This window comes from Cercospora kikuchii, assembly GCF_019650295.1.
Source record: "Cercospora kikuchii DNA, contig_00006, whole genome shotgun sequence".
Lineage (NCBI taxonomy): Eukaryota > Fungi > Ascomycota > Dothideomycetes > Mycosphaerellales > Mycosphaerellaceae > Cercospora > Cercospora kikuchii.
Window position 1 is genome coordinate 476,409 of NW_025408587.1, and position 17,515 is coordinate 493,923.

At 52.7% G+C, this 17,515-nt stretch overlaps 4 protein-coding genes across 4 annotated transcripts; 2 read left to right on the forward strand and 2 right to left on the reverse strand.

Annotated features, from left to right (window-relative positions):
- Positions 1–4,104: 4,104 nt before the first annotated feature.
- Positions 4,105–5,442, forward strand: CKM354_000912000 (uncharacterized protein; the record flags this gene model as incomplete). Its single annotated transcript, XM_044804528.1, has 1 exon — positions 4,105–5,442. The coding sequence occupies one exon, from the start codon at positions 4,105–4,107 to the stop codon at positions 5,440–5,442; it is 1,338 nt and encodes a 445-aa protein (XP_044660463.1).
- A 36-nt stretch (positions 5,443–5,478) lies between these two features.
- Positions 5,479–7,023, reverse strand: CKM354_000912100 (uncharacterized protein; the record flags this gene model as incomplete). Its single annotated transcript, XM_044804529.1, has 1 exon — positions 5,479–7,023. The coding sequence occupies one exon, from the start codon at positions 7,021–7,023 to the stop codon at positions 5,479–5,481; it is 1,545 nt and encodes a 514-aa protein (XP_044660464.1).
- Positions 7,024–7,577: 554 nt separating this feature from the next.
- CKM354_000912200 (uncharacterized protein) lies at positions 7,578–9,900 on the forward strand (the record flags this gene model as incomplete). The annotated part of the gene is made up of 4 exons (XM_044804530.1): positions 7,578–9,157; positions 9,259–9,502; positions 9,559–9,607; positions 9,656–9,900. 4 exons carry the CDS (start codon positions 7,578–7,580, stop codon positions 9,898–9,900), a joined length of 2,118 nt encoding a protein of 705 aa, XP_044660465.1.
- Positions 9,901–11,081: 1,181 nt separating this feature from the next.
- CKM354_000912300 (tetrafunctional fatty acid synthase subunit FAS1) lies at positions 11,082–17,372 on the reverse strand (the record flags this gene model as incomplete). Its single annotated transcript, XM_044804531.1, has 1 exon — positions 11,082–17,372. The coding sequence occupies one exon, from the start codon at positions 17,370–17,372 to the stop codon at positions 11,082–11,084; it is 6,291 nt and encodes a 2,096-aa protein (XP_044660466.1).
- Between the last annotated feature and the right edge of the window lie 143 nt (positions 17,373–17,515).

The window sequence follows — 17,515 nt, forward strand, 5'->3', positions numbered from 1 at the left end:
TCGCACACTGTGCGGTATTAAACGCGGCCTCCGTGACACAGATATTGCCAAGGCAGCTGTTGAAAACGCAGCGCTCTTCCGAGGAACAGTCTTCATCAGAATCGCAATCGACGACATCGGTTGCTAGATCAGTATCGATGCAACTGGTGCCGTCTGACACTGTCACGCACGCGCACGAGGACGAGGTACCGCACGCCGATCCAAATTCACCAGTATCGCAGTTGAATCCTGTGCCGCAATTTGGTGTGGGAGTGGCCGAGGTGGTTGTTGTGGTGCTCGAGGTTGTAGTGCTGGTAAATAAGAAAGATCAGCCTCTTTTCTGGATTCAGTAACTTAGAAGTAGATTGACTGCAAGGACATGCTAGGAAAGGCAATCACGACCGCAACCTCGGCGGAGAATAGAACGGAAAGGTCGAACATACGTTGAAGTCTGCAATGAACAATTAGCTATGCATGGATCAGTTATCGTGTCGGAGCCAATACACATACCGTCGTCGTGGTCGTAGTACTGGTACTGATGACTTTCGCAGCGACATTGCCAATCAGTGGAATCAGCATGTCGTTAACTCTTGAAAAGAGCGTGCAGCCATTGAGGCCAAGGGCTTCTTGCGAGTTGAGAGCGACGCAAGCTGTAAGACCATCGCAGTCCTCTTGACATTCCTCCAATGGTGTCAGTACGGCACGACGTCGGTTGCCGCCTCCAACACCGGGATTCAAGATAATATCTCCGGTGAAAGCTACATCACACTGGATCGAATAAGTCTTGGCGCCTGTGCCGGTAGCTTGGACAGGACAGGTAGTGGTCGTTGTGCTCGTCTAAGACAGTCAGTATTGAATTATTTAGTTGGGCAGTATCGACAATCTCTTACCGTTGTAACTGTGGTGGTTGTGGAGTCAGAGGTTGTCGTTGTCGTGCTGCTGATAGATGAAGTCGTGCTGCTGATGGATGAAGTTGTGCTGCTGACAGAAGCCGTAGTGGAAGAAGCTGTCGTCGTAGTAATCGGCGTGGTTGACGCAGTCTGAAAGAAGCATCAACATCAGTCTATGATACCAAGTGTTGCTAAGAAATAGCCGAAGTAAGAAAATCGCGAGGCCAGATTACTTCCTCCGAAGAGTCGAATCCTTGTTGGCCCCCAGCCCGGTGAAGCGGCAGCACATACCGTAGTGCTAGACGATTTGGAAGAGGACTTAGTCGTCGTTGACTTGGTCGTTGTCGACTTGGGAGTCGTGGTGCATTTCGTAGTCGTCTTCGGCCTTGGCTTTTCGGCACACTTAACCCCATCACCGCGGCCAGTCTTTTGCCAGTAAGGAGAGCTGTTAGTATTGTAGTAACACTTTTTGCTGCTCTTGCTCCACTTGGCAGACTTGCACTTCGAATCCTTAGCGCAGGCGGTTACACAATCATCGAAGCAGGAACGGTAATCGTTCTTATAGCTTCCGCTTGTGAATTCGTAACCGCAGTGACGGGTGCACTGTCGGCCGTATACTGTGATCGCTCCATTTCGGCAGCTTTGCTGCTTGCTAGATGCAATAGGCTCTGCGAGCGACCCGGCGATTGGGAGCAGTGCTAGGAGGATCCGGTTGAGAAACATGTTGTCGGAAGAGTTGGAAAGCTCAACTCGAAGCGGACAACAGGAGTCGGGAAAGGAGAATTCGAATGGAGAGGTAGAGAACGCACCAAGAGATAGACTGTCCTACTTGGAGCCTACCATCTGCAGCTGCCTCCTTGCCATCCTGGCTCTACATTCCTCTAGTGTACGCCACATGAAGGCTCTCCGCGTAGTCGATTGTCCAGAGGACGGAACATACCTTGTCTCCAGAGCTATAGTTTGGAATGTCTCGAGCATGTCTGCATTGGGCGTCGCGCTAGTCTGCAAACGTGGTCGACTATGCTTGAAGGAGAAAGAGGATGGCAAAGCCACTGGCCAGGCGCAGCTAGCAGCGGGAGAACGGTCGTCTACCCGTCTCCCAATTTGATGTTTTAAAGCACAGCACAGAACTCATCAATTAGCTTCACGCATGTTTGTCGGTTGTTGCAGCATACTTCAAATGAGCATCCTGACTTCGAAAACACAGGCGAGACGGGACCTTGTTATTTGTCGGAAGTAACTCGATTTCCTGAAGCCAGCTTGTTTCGCGGTCTGTGCCATTCGTAATTTCGTTGAATGATGCGGTGCACGACTCTCTTGGGCATTAGCGTAAGCCACTAGTCCGCGTGGCACAGCTCATGTTTCCTTCCTACACCCACGTGCGTGGTTGGACCAGGTGTCGCTGGGCTGCTTATGCCTTCGACCTTGACCTTGACCTTTCGCCACAGCCTGCTCTTGCAACACACGGCTCTCCAGCGAAGGTCGATAGGAATGAGCGTGATTCGGCTGCAGGTGCACACGACAAATAGTTCCTTTGGTTCAAAGAACAAAACTGAATGTTAAGACTAGATGCCGTTGTCGAGCTTTGGCTCATACTTCTTTATCGTCTCGTGGACTTCTGGTAACAGCATTTCCGTCTTCCACACTTTGGCGGAAAGGAGCTTCTTCGTCATACTGATCCGGTATAGCCTGTGCAGTCCAGTCCGTTGTAATTGGCGGTCACGTACTTAGGCGTTGTTAAAGACTCGGTGATGCCTGAAGCGTAAAAGATGCCATCCAGTCTGGTCAGTTCATCGGTACTCATTGTTTCCCCCACATCATGAATGAATCCAAGCTAGAGGACTTGAAGAATTGGGTCTACCCTTCCTCATACTCGAGCTCGAGCTCGTGTTGCATTGACTCTTCCGCGATGCACATCGCGCGATCTGACCGATTAGTGTCGTGAACATACTATTGCTGGAGGCTGCAATATGGTGAATGTAAACAGCAGATGAAGGCGAGGTTATTTGATACCGCTCCCGTGCACGCACGATTCATGCTTCTCGAGCAAGCTGCTTCTGGCGTGATGTAGTGCTTTCCACCAATGACCTCGATTATGTTGGTTGAGACAGACGATTCCGCCTGAAAGATCGTTTGTTGACCGAGGCCCAATCCGCAGTGAGCAATACGAGGTTACTTCGATCAGCGGGACCCGTAGTGCCGAATAACGGCCACGCTTCGATACATTTCTCTATAGGAAGATGTGGTACGATATGTTGCCGATCTGAAGATGGGTCTGAGAAGACAGTGTACAAGCGGTGGATTCGAGAGTGCTCGTCTTCGATCGTGGATTTGATCGTTTCGGTAGCGGCAATGTCGACTTGTCTCGTGCTACGCGCTGTCGATACCAGTTAGACCACTCTGCCACTTGCGCATCAAATTCCCGGCGAAAAAGGCCTCGTTGACTACGACGCTCTCTACAAATATGAAGATGTAAGTATCGGGAAAGAATGCAAGACTCAAGACGAAGATACCATAGTCATTCGAAGGACTCGTGAACATCGCAGCATGCATCCACTAGACAGCTGGCGGGACGCACCAAAGAACTCCATGCTACGCTGATCACGCGGTGTTGTCGAAAGTTAGCATGCAGGTGTATGCGCCTCGTGGCGGACATCGTGGTCTGCTTCGCAATGTACAGCCCGCTGCTGCAGCTCTGAAGCCGAGTGGCGGCAGCATCAGGGTGCGACTCTCTCGCTATGTGTTAGTCTTAATGTATACCAGCAGGAGAGCCTGACCCTGCCGATTATGGCACGTTGCAGCAGTAGCATTGAACTCCTGTACAAAGTACAGTGTGCTCTCCACACGCTCCAGGCTGTTTATATCCCGCGGGTATTCAATTCCATAGCGCAGTATTTCCTTCTATTTCTAACTTGGCACAAGCATCGCGCGCTGCCGCTGCCTGCACTCGAGTCTGAGCGGCGTTTGTTCATCGTGTTCATCGCTGCGATTGGGGAGCGTCTCGTTCGTCGGATCGCCGAATCGCCGCATCATCAGAAGGCTGACCGTGTAATGTACAGAACATGCTGCCATGCTGCAGTCAACACGCATCGTCCTCGTCGCTGAGGGCAGATTGATGCTCGTGTCTTGTCGCTGCAATAATGTTGATGTGGAACTGGCGGGTCCTTCCTAGCGCGGCCCTTTCACGACTTCACGTCACCACGCGCGTCTTTCGCGACACAATTCCAGCATCAACATGGGAAAAACAAAATCAAGCAGTTCAGCGCCAGTCGGCCGACTCGGAAAGACGACGCTCGTGTTTGACCATGGCGCACATTCTATCAAAGCCGGCTTCAGCACGCCTGGATCGGAACCGAAACTGGAAGACTGCCATCCAGTGGCTAACTGCGTAGCAAGATCGCAAAGAGACAAGATCACTTATGTTGGCGCAGAACTTGATGACTGCGGCGACTTTGGAGAACTTCAGATCCGAAGACCAGTCGAAAAGGGCTATGTAGTCAGCTGGGAAGCCGAGAAAGCAGTTTGGGAACGAACGATCCATGACAGCAGATCACAGTTCAAATGCGACCCGCACGAAACAAATCTCATATTTACGGAATCGCCGAATGCACCTGGAGTCTTGCAAAGGAATGCCGATGAAATGGTCTTTGAAGAATTCGAGTTCCATTCGCTTTACAGGACGATTTCACCAGCACTCAATGCCTACGCTCCATCGCCATTTCCGGATACGGCAACATCAGCTCACGGCGTACCTCTAGAGTGCCTTCTAGTTGTGGATTCTGGCCACTCACACACCACAATCACGCCGCTATACTATGGCAGACCTATTCAACAAGCGATCCGGCGCCTCGACATCGGTGGCAAAACCCTTACAGCGCACTTGCGCTCACTATTGTCACGCACGATGGACATGCATCGCGAAGAATGGATCTCGCAAGAAATCAAAGAAGACACGTGCTACGTCTGTCCAACCTCGCAAGAGTTCTCGTCACGGCTCGAAAGAGTCTGGAAAGGCGGACAGAAAGACCCAAGGGATATCGATGCAAGCATCGTAGTGGACTATGTCCTGCCAGACTACGAGAAACTTAAACGAGGATTCCCGCGCGCACACGATCCGAGTAAAAGCGCGAAGATGAGGCGACTGGGTATTGGAGGGCAAAGTGAGATGGTTTTGCCTGTAGGGAATGAGAGGTTTACGGTGCCAGAGATTCTTTTCACGCCTTCTGATATTGGGATGCCGCAGGAAGGCATTGCGGGGACTATCATGCAGAGCCTGGAGAGCTTGCCCAAAGGTCTGTGGCAGGCTTTCCTGGCGAATGTAGTGGTGGTTGGAGGCACGAGTCTCCTGCCGGGCTTTGTCGAGAGGCTTGAGAATGAGTTGAGAATGAAGCTGGATGACGGGTACGAGTTGAGAGTTGCGAAGGCTGAAGATCCGTTGAAGAACGCGTGGCTGGGTGGAGCGAGAATGGCGCAGAATGAAGACTTGATGAAGAACCTGATTGTCACGCGAGCAGAGTATCTGGAAAACGGCGATGTTTGGACAAGAAGAAAGTTCGCTGGAAAAGTTGGGTGATGAAGATCCTACCGTCGACGAAACTATCTACCCAGCTCAACTCTGTCCATCAGTCGCCATAACGGAATCTGTGTCTCCGCTGTGGTCTCCGGACGAAGGTTGCAACCCAGCCATTGCTACTCCTGCAAGATCTGCGAAGCGCCGCTGATTGGCATGACAGTCTCTTCCCAGAGCTTTCACCAGCTTGATGCCACCTTGCTTTATCTCAGGTCTCTCATGTCGACACAGCCTCTCTATCGCATCTGACGCTGGACCGTAACTTCCAATGGCCTCCCTTGCTTCGAGTGATGGCCTTGATAGCTGGATCAGCAAGCCTGCTATTGAGTGCAGCGTGTCTGGGAATGCAGCATCATAGCCTCCAAGTGCAATGATGTCGATCAGATCCTTGTGCAGCCCCTCGTCATCAACGAGTCGTGCACACTGCTGAGGCTCCTTTTGCGCCCACAACAAGTTCCCGAGCACCTGGCATGCCGCGTTGAACTTTTGCCCTGCAGCAGAGGTGCCGACGAACCCAGCAGGATATTTTTGCCGTGTCTGACCTCTTGCGTTGTCCGCGGCTGCTTGAATGACATGTAGTAAGAACTGCATCTGCTCTCCATCCCAAGCATATGCTGCCGAGAATGCCGGGTTCGCAGCAATATCCGATAGACACCAGACCAAGCTTGCCTGTAGAGGCACCAGAAGTTTCAAGTCTTCTTCCAGATCTCCATTTTGGCAGTAAGGCGGCAGAGGGCGCTCATCACCGCTTCCGACCTCAGTGACTCTTGATTCTGCTCTCTTCAACTCCCCTATTACATTCTCGATCTTCTCCAAAAGTGCCCAAACCTTTTCGAATTGCCTCTCCTCAACAATTTGCGTCTGCACAACCTCGTCGCGCAGAAACACCAACTCCGTCTCCGCGATCGTAGCGAAGCTCTCCACATCATCATCTTCACCATCCCCAGTCCACAAATCAGACAGAACCAAAACACCTTCCAAAACATCCTTCGGCAACCTCTCATTCAATTTCGGCTCCAACGTACCCTTCTGTCCCATAATCGTGAACAAAACATCAACACCCGCATCTACATCTTCTCGACCGCCCTCTCCAGTCTCTTCCCTGCTGACCAAAACATTCTGCAAAAACCCGACCAAAGCAAAATGCACCTTCTCCTCATAACATTTCTTCTGCGAACTTTCATGCTCCGAACAAATATTTCTCAACACTTTCGTCGTGAGAATTCTGATATCCTCGTCTGATGAAATTTGAGAAGAGAGACATTGGATTGCCCAAGAAAATCCTATTGCGGTAATGTGGTCTCTTGGTCCGGGTTGTGAGTCTGCAGTTGATGTTGAGACGCAAGCGTTTGCTAGGAGGCGCAGTGCTTGGTCTGTGGTTTCGAGATCGGTTGTGAGGGAGATTTCTATTGTTTCGATGATGTTGCGGATGATGGAGGGGTTGTTGAGGGCTTCTCGTGTGGCTTCGGAGGTTCTGCTTGCTGTCGATAGGGTTTTGATGGCGGAGGGGTTGGGTGTTGCTGATGAGGTGAGGGAGAGGGCTTGAAGGGCATCTTCGATTTCTTGAGTGGTGGTTTCTGTCATTGTGCTTCTCTCTGTGATTTCAGTCGTGCGAGGCTGTTTCTGTGTGATATGACTGAATTTCGAATATGTGCTATTGCTCTATACACGATTTGAAATGCATTGAATTGAATTGGGTGCCTGAGGTTCACAATTCTCGGTGGCGCGTTTCATCCTTTGCTCTTTCTCAACTCCATCTCGACTTTCTGCCTCCTGCATCGACTTAACATTGGCTTGACCGGCTGCTCGCAGACACCAGTGAGAATTTCGTTGAGACCACGGCAAAGTCACGCGACAGTACCAGAATGCGAGCAACGTCATCTGCGGCGACGTCGAGAGGAGAAGCTGCCAAGAACGTTCCTTCGTGTCGCGCGCCGGCCTCGAGGCCGCCTGCGGTACCCCTCTGATGCCTCCCTCAAGCGCAGAGGGCGGCGTGGCACAACGCGACACCATCTCGCCCTCCTGAAACATCGCAGCTGGCCCATGTAGCATTTCTCGTCTCTCTTTGATTGAAAGATTACACACTTTGTTAATGACGACAGCGTACCAGAATCCGGCGTCCGAAGCACAAACTCGTGATGGCAGACCAAGTCGATAGCACAGATGCAACACTGTGGACGCAAGAGCAAATCTGGACAATGAACGCCAATCAAGAAGTCTATCCCGGGTCTTTCATGATCTCAAACGAGGAACTACTGGACCTGTCTCTGAAGGACATGAATCTAGCGCAAACCATGGCGGGGAACACAATGCCATTCTTGACGCCACAGCCCTCCTCGATGAACTTCGACATGCCACACATGGGTTCCGCCCCGTCATTCGCTGTGTCGCAGGAGGAGAGTGACTCTTCTTGGACTGAGGCTGACAGCCAGGATCTGTGGTACGATCAGCTTCGACAACAGCTTCAGGACTTCCGCCAGAGCCCGACCTGCACGCTCACGACCATTCCATTGGGAGGGAGGCAGCGCAAACAGGTCCATTCCATGGCCAACATGTGGGGTCTCAGTCACATGAGTGTAGGCGACGGCCTGCAGAAGCGCGTGCTACTGAGCAAGTGTGCGCTCGCCAAAACAGGCGATGCCAAGGATCGCAGGTGGAACCCGGGCCGCAACACATGGTCGCCAGGTTATATCGATCCTAGGCTGGTAATATTCCACCAGGTCTCATCGACCATATGCTTCCGAACATGTCTTAATGTTCTAGGGTTGCCACCGCCCAGCAAGATCACTAGAGACATCCGTGGCGAGTACTGTACCGTGTATGCCCTTTTCGAAACACCGCCCGATGCCGTGAAGGCTGTACTGGCGCTCAATGATACTCGTCCACACTGGAACGTCAACGCAACGGATCGTAATGTCGAAGCATGCTTCTTGCGTATGCCTCTGGGCTTCAGCCTCACATCTTACCTTCTGGATGAGGGATTCTCCCAATTGCCAGCTTTAGTGCGTGAGGCTTTTGGCAGTGCATCTAACTACGATCCCAACCAGGCACCATCAAGCATTTCAACTCCTCCATCAGCCTCCCCACTGCCTACTCGAACATCGTTGGCTCCCGGCGCCGCTAGTCCGACCGAGTTGGCAAACGCGCTTTTTAGAATTTCTTCGTCGCCCAGACATTATCCGCGTGTTGCAGGGTCTGCACTACATAGCAGAAGGGGTAGCATCTCTAGGCGCATGTCGCTCTCTTCATCCATGTCACGCGACTACGGCTATATCTCAGCCAGCAGTCAAGTGGACTCCGACTATAGCTTGGCGACAAGTGCCTCGAAGAAGCGTAGACGCGAGCCCAAGATACTTGCTGGCTATCACTGCACTTTTCCCGGCTGTGATAAAGCTTTTGATCATCAAGGAGAGCTTACAAAGCATGAGAAGGTGCACAGCACAGACCGGCCTCACGTGTGTGTCCAGTGCGGGAAGGGATTTTTCTATCCCAAAGACTTGCGTCGGCATGAGCGAACGCATACTACGGAGTCAACTCCCGTTTCGCCAATCCCGGAGCCCACAGGGACTGGCAGCGAGCCAGATGGGTACGAGTTTCAGATGGCACCACGGCACATTTGTGTGTGTTGTCCCGATGGTCCACGAGCTTTCAAATCTGAACTCGAGCTCAAGCTTCACGAGACCGAAAGGGCTCTGAGGTGTGAACATTGCCCCAATAGGTAAGTCTGAAGCAGACCGGAATGTTGTAGTGTCACACTGTGTTCGCGTCAAACTCCGAAGTCTGACGACCATCGAACGAAAGACTGACCAGTAAGTGTAGATTCCGATCGAGAAATGAGCTAGAACGACATCACAGCGCAGTACATCAAAGTCTCACTTACTCATGTGGGAGCATCAGCGACATTGAAGTAGTATTCATTGTCCGCAACGATGGGAATGGCATGGACAACTGTGCCTTCTGCGGCGAAGGGTTTCCGAATCCTCCAGACTGGGGTACTCGTTGCCAACATCTCATCAAAGCGCACCAATTCGGCAGCTGTAACAAGAGTAAGAAGTTCTTGAGGGCAAGGCAACTGTAAAACTCAAGCGTTCATGGTGTGGATGCTGACCAGTGTGGTAGCTCGATCACTTTCGTCAACATCTAAAGCACAGTCATCATAGCACGCCGGGTGAGTATTCTGATTCTATCAAAGGGGTCACAGCTAATAGAATGACAGGAGCGTGGATCAGGAGACTTGAAGATGCAGCGACAATATTCGAGGTGACCAACCATAGCCTGCAAGGATCTGGTCCTACAGTCGAGGAATCTAATCTAGGAGCTTCCAGCGGGACTTGCATGAATATATTGACGGGTACCACGAAAGCTACAAATCACGAGCGAACGCGGCATCTTTTAGGCGTCATACCGTCGAAAGTGGCGCACTTGTTCGGTGGTGGGAGAGATGGGAATCCCAAAACATGATTTTGGGGCCGGAGCTCCAACACGCCAGAACCACGCGGACAACGTCCATTGATGTTACACGAGCCAGCAAGGACAGAGCTACCACGACCGTTCGTCGAGCGGCAAGACCGGTATGCATCGCGATGAGAGCTCTTCTCTTCCCGACAGAGCACATGCACCTCAGAGCTGGGTATGCGCAACGATGTCGTCCCTCAATGAAACTCGAACTGAGCTCACCAGCTCGTCCTCATCATCGCCGCATCATTCTCAACATTGTACAACATCTACTTCCAAGCACACAAGCTCATATAGGACTTGCCGGATGCCGTCTTTACTTCTCCACACATGTACCCCAACATTTCTTATCGCTAGTCTTAATGCCACAACTCGTGGTTTCCAGCGATATGCAGGCACTATCGCATTGCATAATCATTGCATTGCATTGCATTCTATCGCATGTTCCACAACACCTCCATGTTACTCCATAGTGGTGGTCCTCAACCTTTTGCCAGCCTTCCGAGCTCGTCCACTTGAACGATTCACTTCTATCTCCTACGTACGAGCAGAGTCTCATGTGGGAACGGGAATGCATTCATGGTTACTCCAACCTAGTCTAGAGACTACGAGTAGACAAACTTGCTTGCAATCGCACATTGACTCTTGAGATGGCACTACGCTCCAGCGCATCGTGAGACGTGTTGAAGTCACAAGTCCGTTGAGTAGACGACAGATTTGTGCCCATCCGTAACAGTCAGAAGTTTTAAGAAACATTGTTGCCTCAGTGGCGACAAGCATATACATTCTTCGGAAAAAAGATAAAAGCTCAAGTAGAAATCACAAGCGCCAGGAGGCTCAAATGTGGACTTACACAAACACTTGGTGAACAATACAGCATCGTCCTTTGCACAAATCTTTATCTGCTTGGTCAGGATGTCCGCAGCGTGATCCGTAAAGATGAAAGATGGAAATTGGCAGGAACGTAAGATGTGGGAGCTGCACTCTGAACTGATTCTCTCTTTCATTTCTCTGTTGGAACACACAAATCTATCTATCAGATACACAGATGCAACAATCATGATTCCACCATCTTCTCGAACACAAAACGCCATCCCATTATACATCGCCATCACGCACCATCATGAAAGCCGTGAGAAGAAACATTAAAACGCCTGCCGTCACTGCTCGTGAGAGCTCACAATCTCTCACCCATGGTTGGGCACTGCCATGCTGCCGGCACGAGGACGGATCACATCTGGTGAATCGCTCTCATATTTATCCCAGTTCTCCAAAATATTGCCAATGCGAGGAGACTTTGTAAGCTCGTAGACGTCTTGGAAGTACTCCTTGGTAAGCTCGAATGGCTTCGCGGTGACGTTGGGGATGTACTTTCCAACAAGCTTGCTAGGGTCGATGGAAGTCTTGTTGATCTTCTTCAACAAGAAGGATCGGAAAGGCTTCACGCCAGAGCGCAAGAAGGTCGAGTGGAAAGGCACGTCAATACCCTTGAGAGGGATGGTGGCGAAACCTCTCTGCAGGTCCAGAGGCTTAGGCTTGGCCTCGGTCTGTTTGGCGCAGCCCTGGATGATCTCGACCAGGTGAGCCTTGACCTCTTCCATGCTCATGGTCTGCATGAGCTCTTGGATGTCAATCTTCTGTGCCTTGAGGTAGTTGAGCACACCAGTGAGGGTGTCCAGGGCACGAAGATCACCGGCGCAAACGTACTGCTGGTTGTGGACGTTGAGGTTGACAATCTCGAGGAGCCAATCGGTCGTGAGAGAGATGTTCTCGACGACGTATTGCAAGGCCTGCTCGTTGAAAGTCTTGCTGATACGAGATGGGTTGACAGCGCACATAGAGTAGTTGGAACGGCCGGCCTCGTCACGCTCGACAGCGACTTGCATGGTCAGACCACGGTAGAACACGACAGAGACCAATGACTCGATTGGCATGACTTCAGCCAAGGCAGCGAGGGCACTGTACTCTCCGAGAGAGTGGCCAGCAAAGCTGCTGTCGCGCTGAACAAGACCCTTGGAAAGCATGTCCTCGAACGATGCCTTCTCCATGAGCGTCAACGCAGGCTGGGTGAACTGTGTGGCAGACAGCAGACCGGTTGGCGATCGGTACGTGTAGGAAGTGGTGTTCTCGTTGATCTCTTTGAAGATCTTCTCCGACTTGATGGAGCCGTCGGCGGCGACAGTCTCGAAAGTCATGTCCATGTAATTCTTGCGAATGGCCTTGCCGCGTGCGCCACCAAAGTGAATGGTGAGCTCCTTGGGGTTGTTCTTGACAATGTTGGTGATGGCAAAGCCGTAGTTGTCCATGAAATGCTTGTCGGCGCGGTCCCAGACCTCCTTTGCAACCTCGCTGGATCCGTACAGGTCCATACCCATACCTTGCTCTTGTGAACCTTGGCCAGTGAAGACGTAAGCGGACACAGGTTGCTCAACCTCTGCCTCTGCAAGCAACACCTTCTCCTCAGTCTCAGCCTTTTGCGCCTCAATTTTGATGATCTTGCGGCCAGCAACCATGCCAACGTGCTGAAGCTTGACTTCGATAGTGTCATCAGGCAGGACCATGCCCACGAGCGAGGCATGGAAGCTGCGGACACGACCAACGTTGTTCTCAGCAGCCCATGTCTCCACAAGCGAGCGCACAGCGGCACTTGAGTACATGCCGTGCGTGATCGTACCAGGAAGGCCAGCGTATTGCGAGAAGACACGCGACACGTGGATCGGGTTGTAGTCACCAGAGACACGAGCATAGGTCTCGTTGGACGATGGGGCCTTCAGCACAAGTGGAGTCTTGCCACTGAGAGGAATTGGGTTTTCGAAGTTGACAGGCTGATCAAGAGCAGATCCATTGCGAGTCAAGTAATCAAGAACAGGGTTGCCGTAAGAGGTTCCCGCCTCGTATTCGACAGAGGCGACGGTGATGATCTCCTTGCTGGGCAGCTCGAGCTCGACCGTACCCTCGGTCTGGACAGACGAGAACACAGTCTGGTTCTTGTAACGGAGGATGCTGTTAAGTCTGAAGACGAGAGTCTGGTTCAGAAGATCAACGTCCTCGTTCTCAACCTTGAACCATTCCTTCGATTGCAGAACTGCCACATCCTTCGTCGAGCCGAGGTGCACCTGCATAGGCGTCTCGACCTTGCGCTGGAAGGTATTGTGGTAATCGGTATAATTGCCACGGTACAGGAACTGGCTAGTGACCTCCATGACTGGCTTGCCATCACGTGTGATAGTGCCGCAAACCTCGACCATCTTGCCCGAGGCTTGGTTGATGACAGCATTGACTTGAGCGGTCGTGTCGAGGACATCGCCCTTCTTAAGTGGTGCGGCGCCAGGAATCATGCGGAAGCCATTCGACAGGTGGACGAGCTTGAGAAGGTCTCCATCAATGGTGCGTGGGAAGATTGGCTTAGTGATAGCCTTCCAGCCAACCACAATGGCGAAGTCCATGGGAGCGAAGACTTCCTTGCCTGGTCGGTCGACGAATGCCTCGCCAGTGTTGCCCACGGCGTGCACAAAGTCGTTGATTGCCTCGCTAGTGACTGTAGCGCGACCACCGTCGAAGCGTGAGGTGACATCCACATCGAACGGGCAAGCTTCGTCGCCGAACCAGATCTTGTAGTAGAACTCCTTGATGCGATCATTGCGAGCTTCCATGATTTCGCGAATTGGTGCGTAACCAGTCTCTGGGTGGTAGGTGAAACGGAGTGGCAGAGCAACGGCCTTGCCGGTCGCTGTACGGCCTTCAATCATGTTGACAGTGATCTCGCCATTGCTGTCACGAGCGACGTGCACGGTCTGAACGTACTCGTTACCGTGCGACGGCTCCTTGACGCTGATTGTCGTCCTCTTAGGATCGTTAGGGTGCTGAATCTCAACGACCATACCTGGCGTAGGCGCAAAAATGCGGTGGGTAGGGTTGGTCTGATATCTTTGGCCCTGGACGAACACATCCGTCGTGAAGAAGGCGTGGCGCCAAGTGTGGGCACGACCAGCGAGCAGCTGGATCCAATTGTCCGATGGAGGCAGAGCGGTGCCAGTGACCGAGGACAAGCGGTAGAGGATCTTGTGCTCAGTCTCATTGACCGTGAGGCCTTCGACGTTGTGGAGATCATCGCTGGCTTCGATGAGCTTGCCTCCAAAGTACTCGACTTGTGGGATCTTCTTGACATCGTCGCCATACAGATCGCGGGTCAAGAACTTGATATGCCCCTCGTGGACACCGTCGAGGATGTCCTTGATTGGCTCATCAACAATCTTGGAATACTTGACAGCCATCGGACCCTGCAGGATGGCAACACGGCCGACATCCTGGTCAACAACAGCCTCAAGATCCTCAGACTGCCAGAGGGAGTCCTTCTTGAAGAAGAACTCGAAGGTGTCGTCCAAGCAAGGAACGAAAGGCACTGGCTTCTGCCCACGTCTCTGGCAGAGGAGTAAGAAGTGCTGCACATCTTGAGCGTTGATGAGCTGAACATCGGCTTCTGGGTATGCCTCGAGCACCTTTGCAACAGTGCCGAAGGGGTCATCCAACTCAGTGTAGTTCTGAATGAGTGAGCCAGCACCGTTGGTCTCAGCGAAACGTTCCTCAATGCGGCGAATGAAGTCACCAGTCAGGCGTGCAAGCGACTTGTCGATCCATCGCTTCTGGTGCTTGATGTACATGAGGTCCACCATGCGGCGCAGAACCTCTCCGTAGGTCATGTCTTCAAGGTCGACGCACTCGCCAGCCTTGTTGCGCCCGAACCATGGCTTCTGGAAGTCGTCGTTGAGCTTCTGGATGATGTAGTCGCGCTGCTTCTTCAGCTCAGGAATGCGCTTGGCCTTGTCGAGAGAAAAGATCTTTTGATCCATCTCTGCCCAGAAGAGCACACCACGAGTAGCAAGCTTGTGAATAGGCTCGCCCATCTCGGAGCGGACAGTGATGACACCACCAGCGGCTCCCTTGTAGGTCTTCTCCCACTCGTGGTCCTCGAGACCAGGAGCATCGACAATAGCCTGCTTGGCTGCAGGGGAAGTGTGTGCTTCCTTGGCCACCATGACACGACTGCCAAAGAGGACACCATCGAACGGCATTGGCGGGTAGCCGAACTTCTTCGCCCACTCACCAGTGAGGTAAGGGTAGGTGTCTTCTGCGCCACCGAAACCAGAACCGGCAAGTAGAACCAGGTTCTCGCATCGTCGGATTCTGCTGTACATGGACAGAATAGGCTGGTGGAAGTCCTCGAAAGAGTGATGGCCACCACCACGACCACCGGTCCACTGCATCATCACGGGGAAGCCAGGGTTGGCCTTTGCGATGTTGATCACAGCCTGGATAGCATCAGATGAGCCGGGCTTGAAGCCAATGTGCTTGATGCCGAGCGTCTGAATGTATTCGTTGGCGACCTCAATCGAAGGGACACCGGCACCAATGGTCAGACCTTCAATTGGCACGCCCTCAGCTCGCAGGCGCCCGATCATGGGAATCTGCCAAGCCATCGCACGAGGGTTGACATAGATGAGGTTGACTGTGATACCACGACCTGCAGGAATCTCCTTCTCGATCTTGGCAATGGCTTCCGTCATGCTCTTGTCGTTGTAGTAGCCACCACCAGCCAGCTCAATCTCGTAGCCAGCGCGCATGGTAGCCGCGACAAAGTCCGTAGGCACAGTGCAAGGCGTCATGCCAGCAACCATGACAGGCGGCAAGCCGAGCATGCGACTCATCTTGGTATCCACAAACGTCTGTCCTGCAGAAGTCTTGACAAGCTTTGGTCCATACTCTTTCACCCAGTCCACGGCGTACTTGACGGCGTGCTCTGCGTCGCGGTCGAAGATCTCAGGCTTGTATCCGACCTCGGGATTCGTGCCATCCATGGTGCCCGCGAGAATTACACGGACACCAGTTCCGTCCTTGTTGCGGTTGGTGAGGACACCAAGGCCAGAGATGCCACCAGGGCCAAAGTCGAGGATGTGCGTAGCATTTGGCATGACTGTAGCCTTCTCCCATAGCACTTGATCCTGGCAGATCATCTTGACCAACGCAGGTGTAATACTTTGGCCGGCCTTCTCCTCACGCAGATCTTCACCAGTGTATGTGTCGTATACTGGGATTCCGAGCTCGGAAGCTTGGATGTTGATCTCAGCCAGATCTTTCTCCAGGTGCTTCATGGCCTCTGCGAGGTATGGGCTGTGGAAAGGTGCGGTGATTGGGAGGAAGCGGTTGACGAAACGGACCTTGCGCTCCGTAAATGGTATCCGATTCTGGTCAAGGCCAGTTGGAGCCTTGATTTTGCGCAGTTGCAGGTTGAGACCGTACAGCGACATTGGTGGACCAGTGACAACGAAGTTGCGAGCGCTGTTCACTAGCGAGATGCCAATATGCCTGTCCTCCGGCAAGTGCTCGTTGGTCTGCTTGATGAGCTTCTCCACGGTCTCCCGCGAGAGATCTCGCACAGTCAACATAGGAGTTGGAGCTCCTTCGCCATTGTCGATTGAGTCTTGCAGCACGTTTGGCGCGAGAGATGTGCGTGGGTAGGCCTGTTGGCTGCGGGCACCGATCCAGAAAAGGATAGTGAGGGCATTTCGGGCGTGTTTGTCGAAGGTCTCCCAGTTCGACGAGGCGGCGATAGCAGCTGCGGTGACAACACCCTGAGAGTGACCAGTAGCACCCGAGAAACGATCTCGGACGTGGCCTGGATGTGTGCCGAGGACTCTGCAGGTCACAACGTAGTGTGCGAGCTGTGTGAGACCGATCAATGGGAAGCTGACAGGCGCAGAAACCAAGTAATCGGTGTCTGGCTGCGAATCCTTGTTGTCCAGCCATCGCATGATATCGAGGCCTTTGGCGTAGCTCTTGAACGCTTGCTCGTCCCTTGACAGGAACTGCAGATGTTGTGCGGCCACGTTCAAAAAGTCGCGCACCAATGAAGGGTAGGTGTTGTAGATTTCTCGGAGCTCGTCAAAATATTCTTCAATATTGCCCTGCCCGCCAAAAACAGCGTAGACATAGGCATTCTCATCAGCAGCTTCACGCAGAAGCGCAGACTCGTGTGCTCTGATGGCTCGCTTGACGGCAGCGCGGGCGGCGTAGTATGCCTGCACTGTGACGAGCTTCTTCTCGTAGATGCCGGGCAAATGTGAGGCAATTGCGTGCACCTCGTTCCCGCGGAGGAAGGTGCGCTCAAACTCAGTGAGGACGAGCTTCAGAACTTCAGTGAAGAGCTCCGGGTCTTCGCCCTCCTCTACTTCTTTGGCAACAAAGCCAATGTATCGAGCAACCAGCTCCGTGACCGAGGAAGGCTCGTCATCCTGAGCAAGCTCTTCGGTGGCCTCGGGGAGGGTCGAAAGGAACTGGTCCTTGAGCTGTGTGGCGTTGAAATGTAATGCGGTGGGTATCAAAAAGGTGTATTCGAGCGATCCGTGAGTGAGCGTGAGAGGTCGTGATACGGCTTGCGAGCGTGGCGTAGAGACGCCGGTCTGGGAGCCGCTGCCATACATGTTGGATCGGCGGCGTGTCTGAGGGGATGGTCTGGTGGGTGCAGTGGGCGAGACCGCCTCTTCAAACTGCACGAAGGGATTCGTCAGTTCTTGCGCTGGAGTGCTCATGTTTGCAGCATGATCTGGAGGGGCGGTGTCGTGTG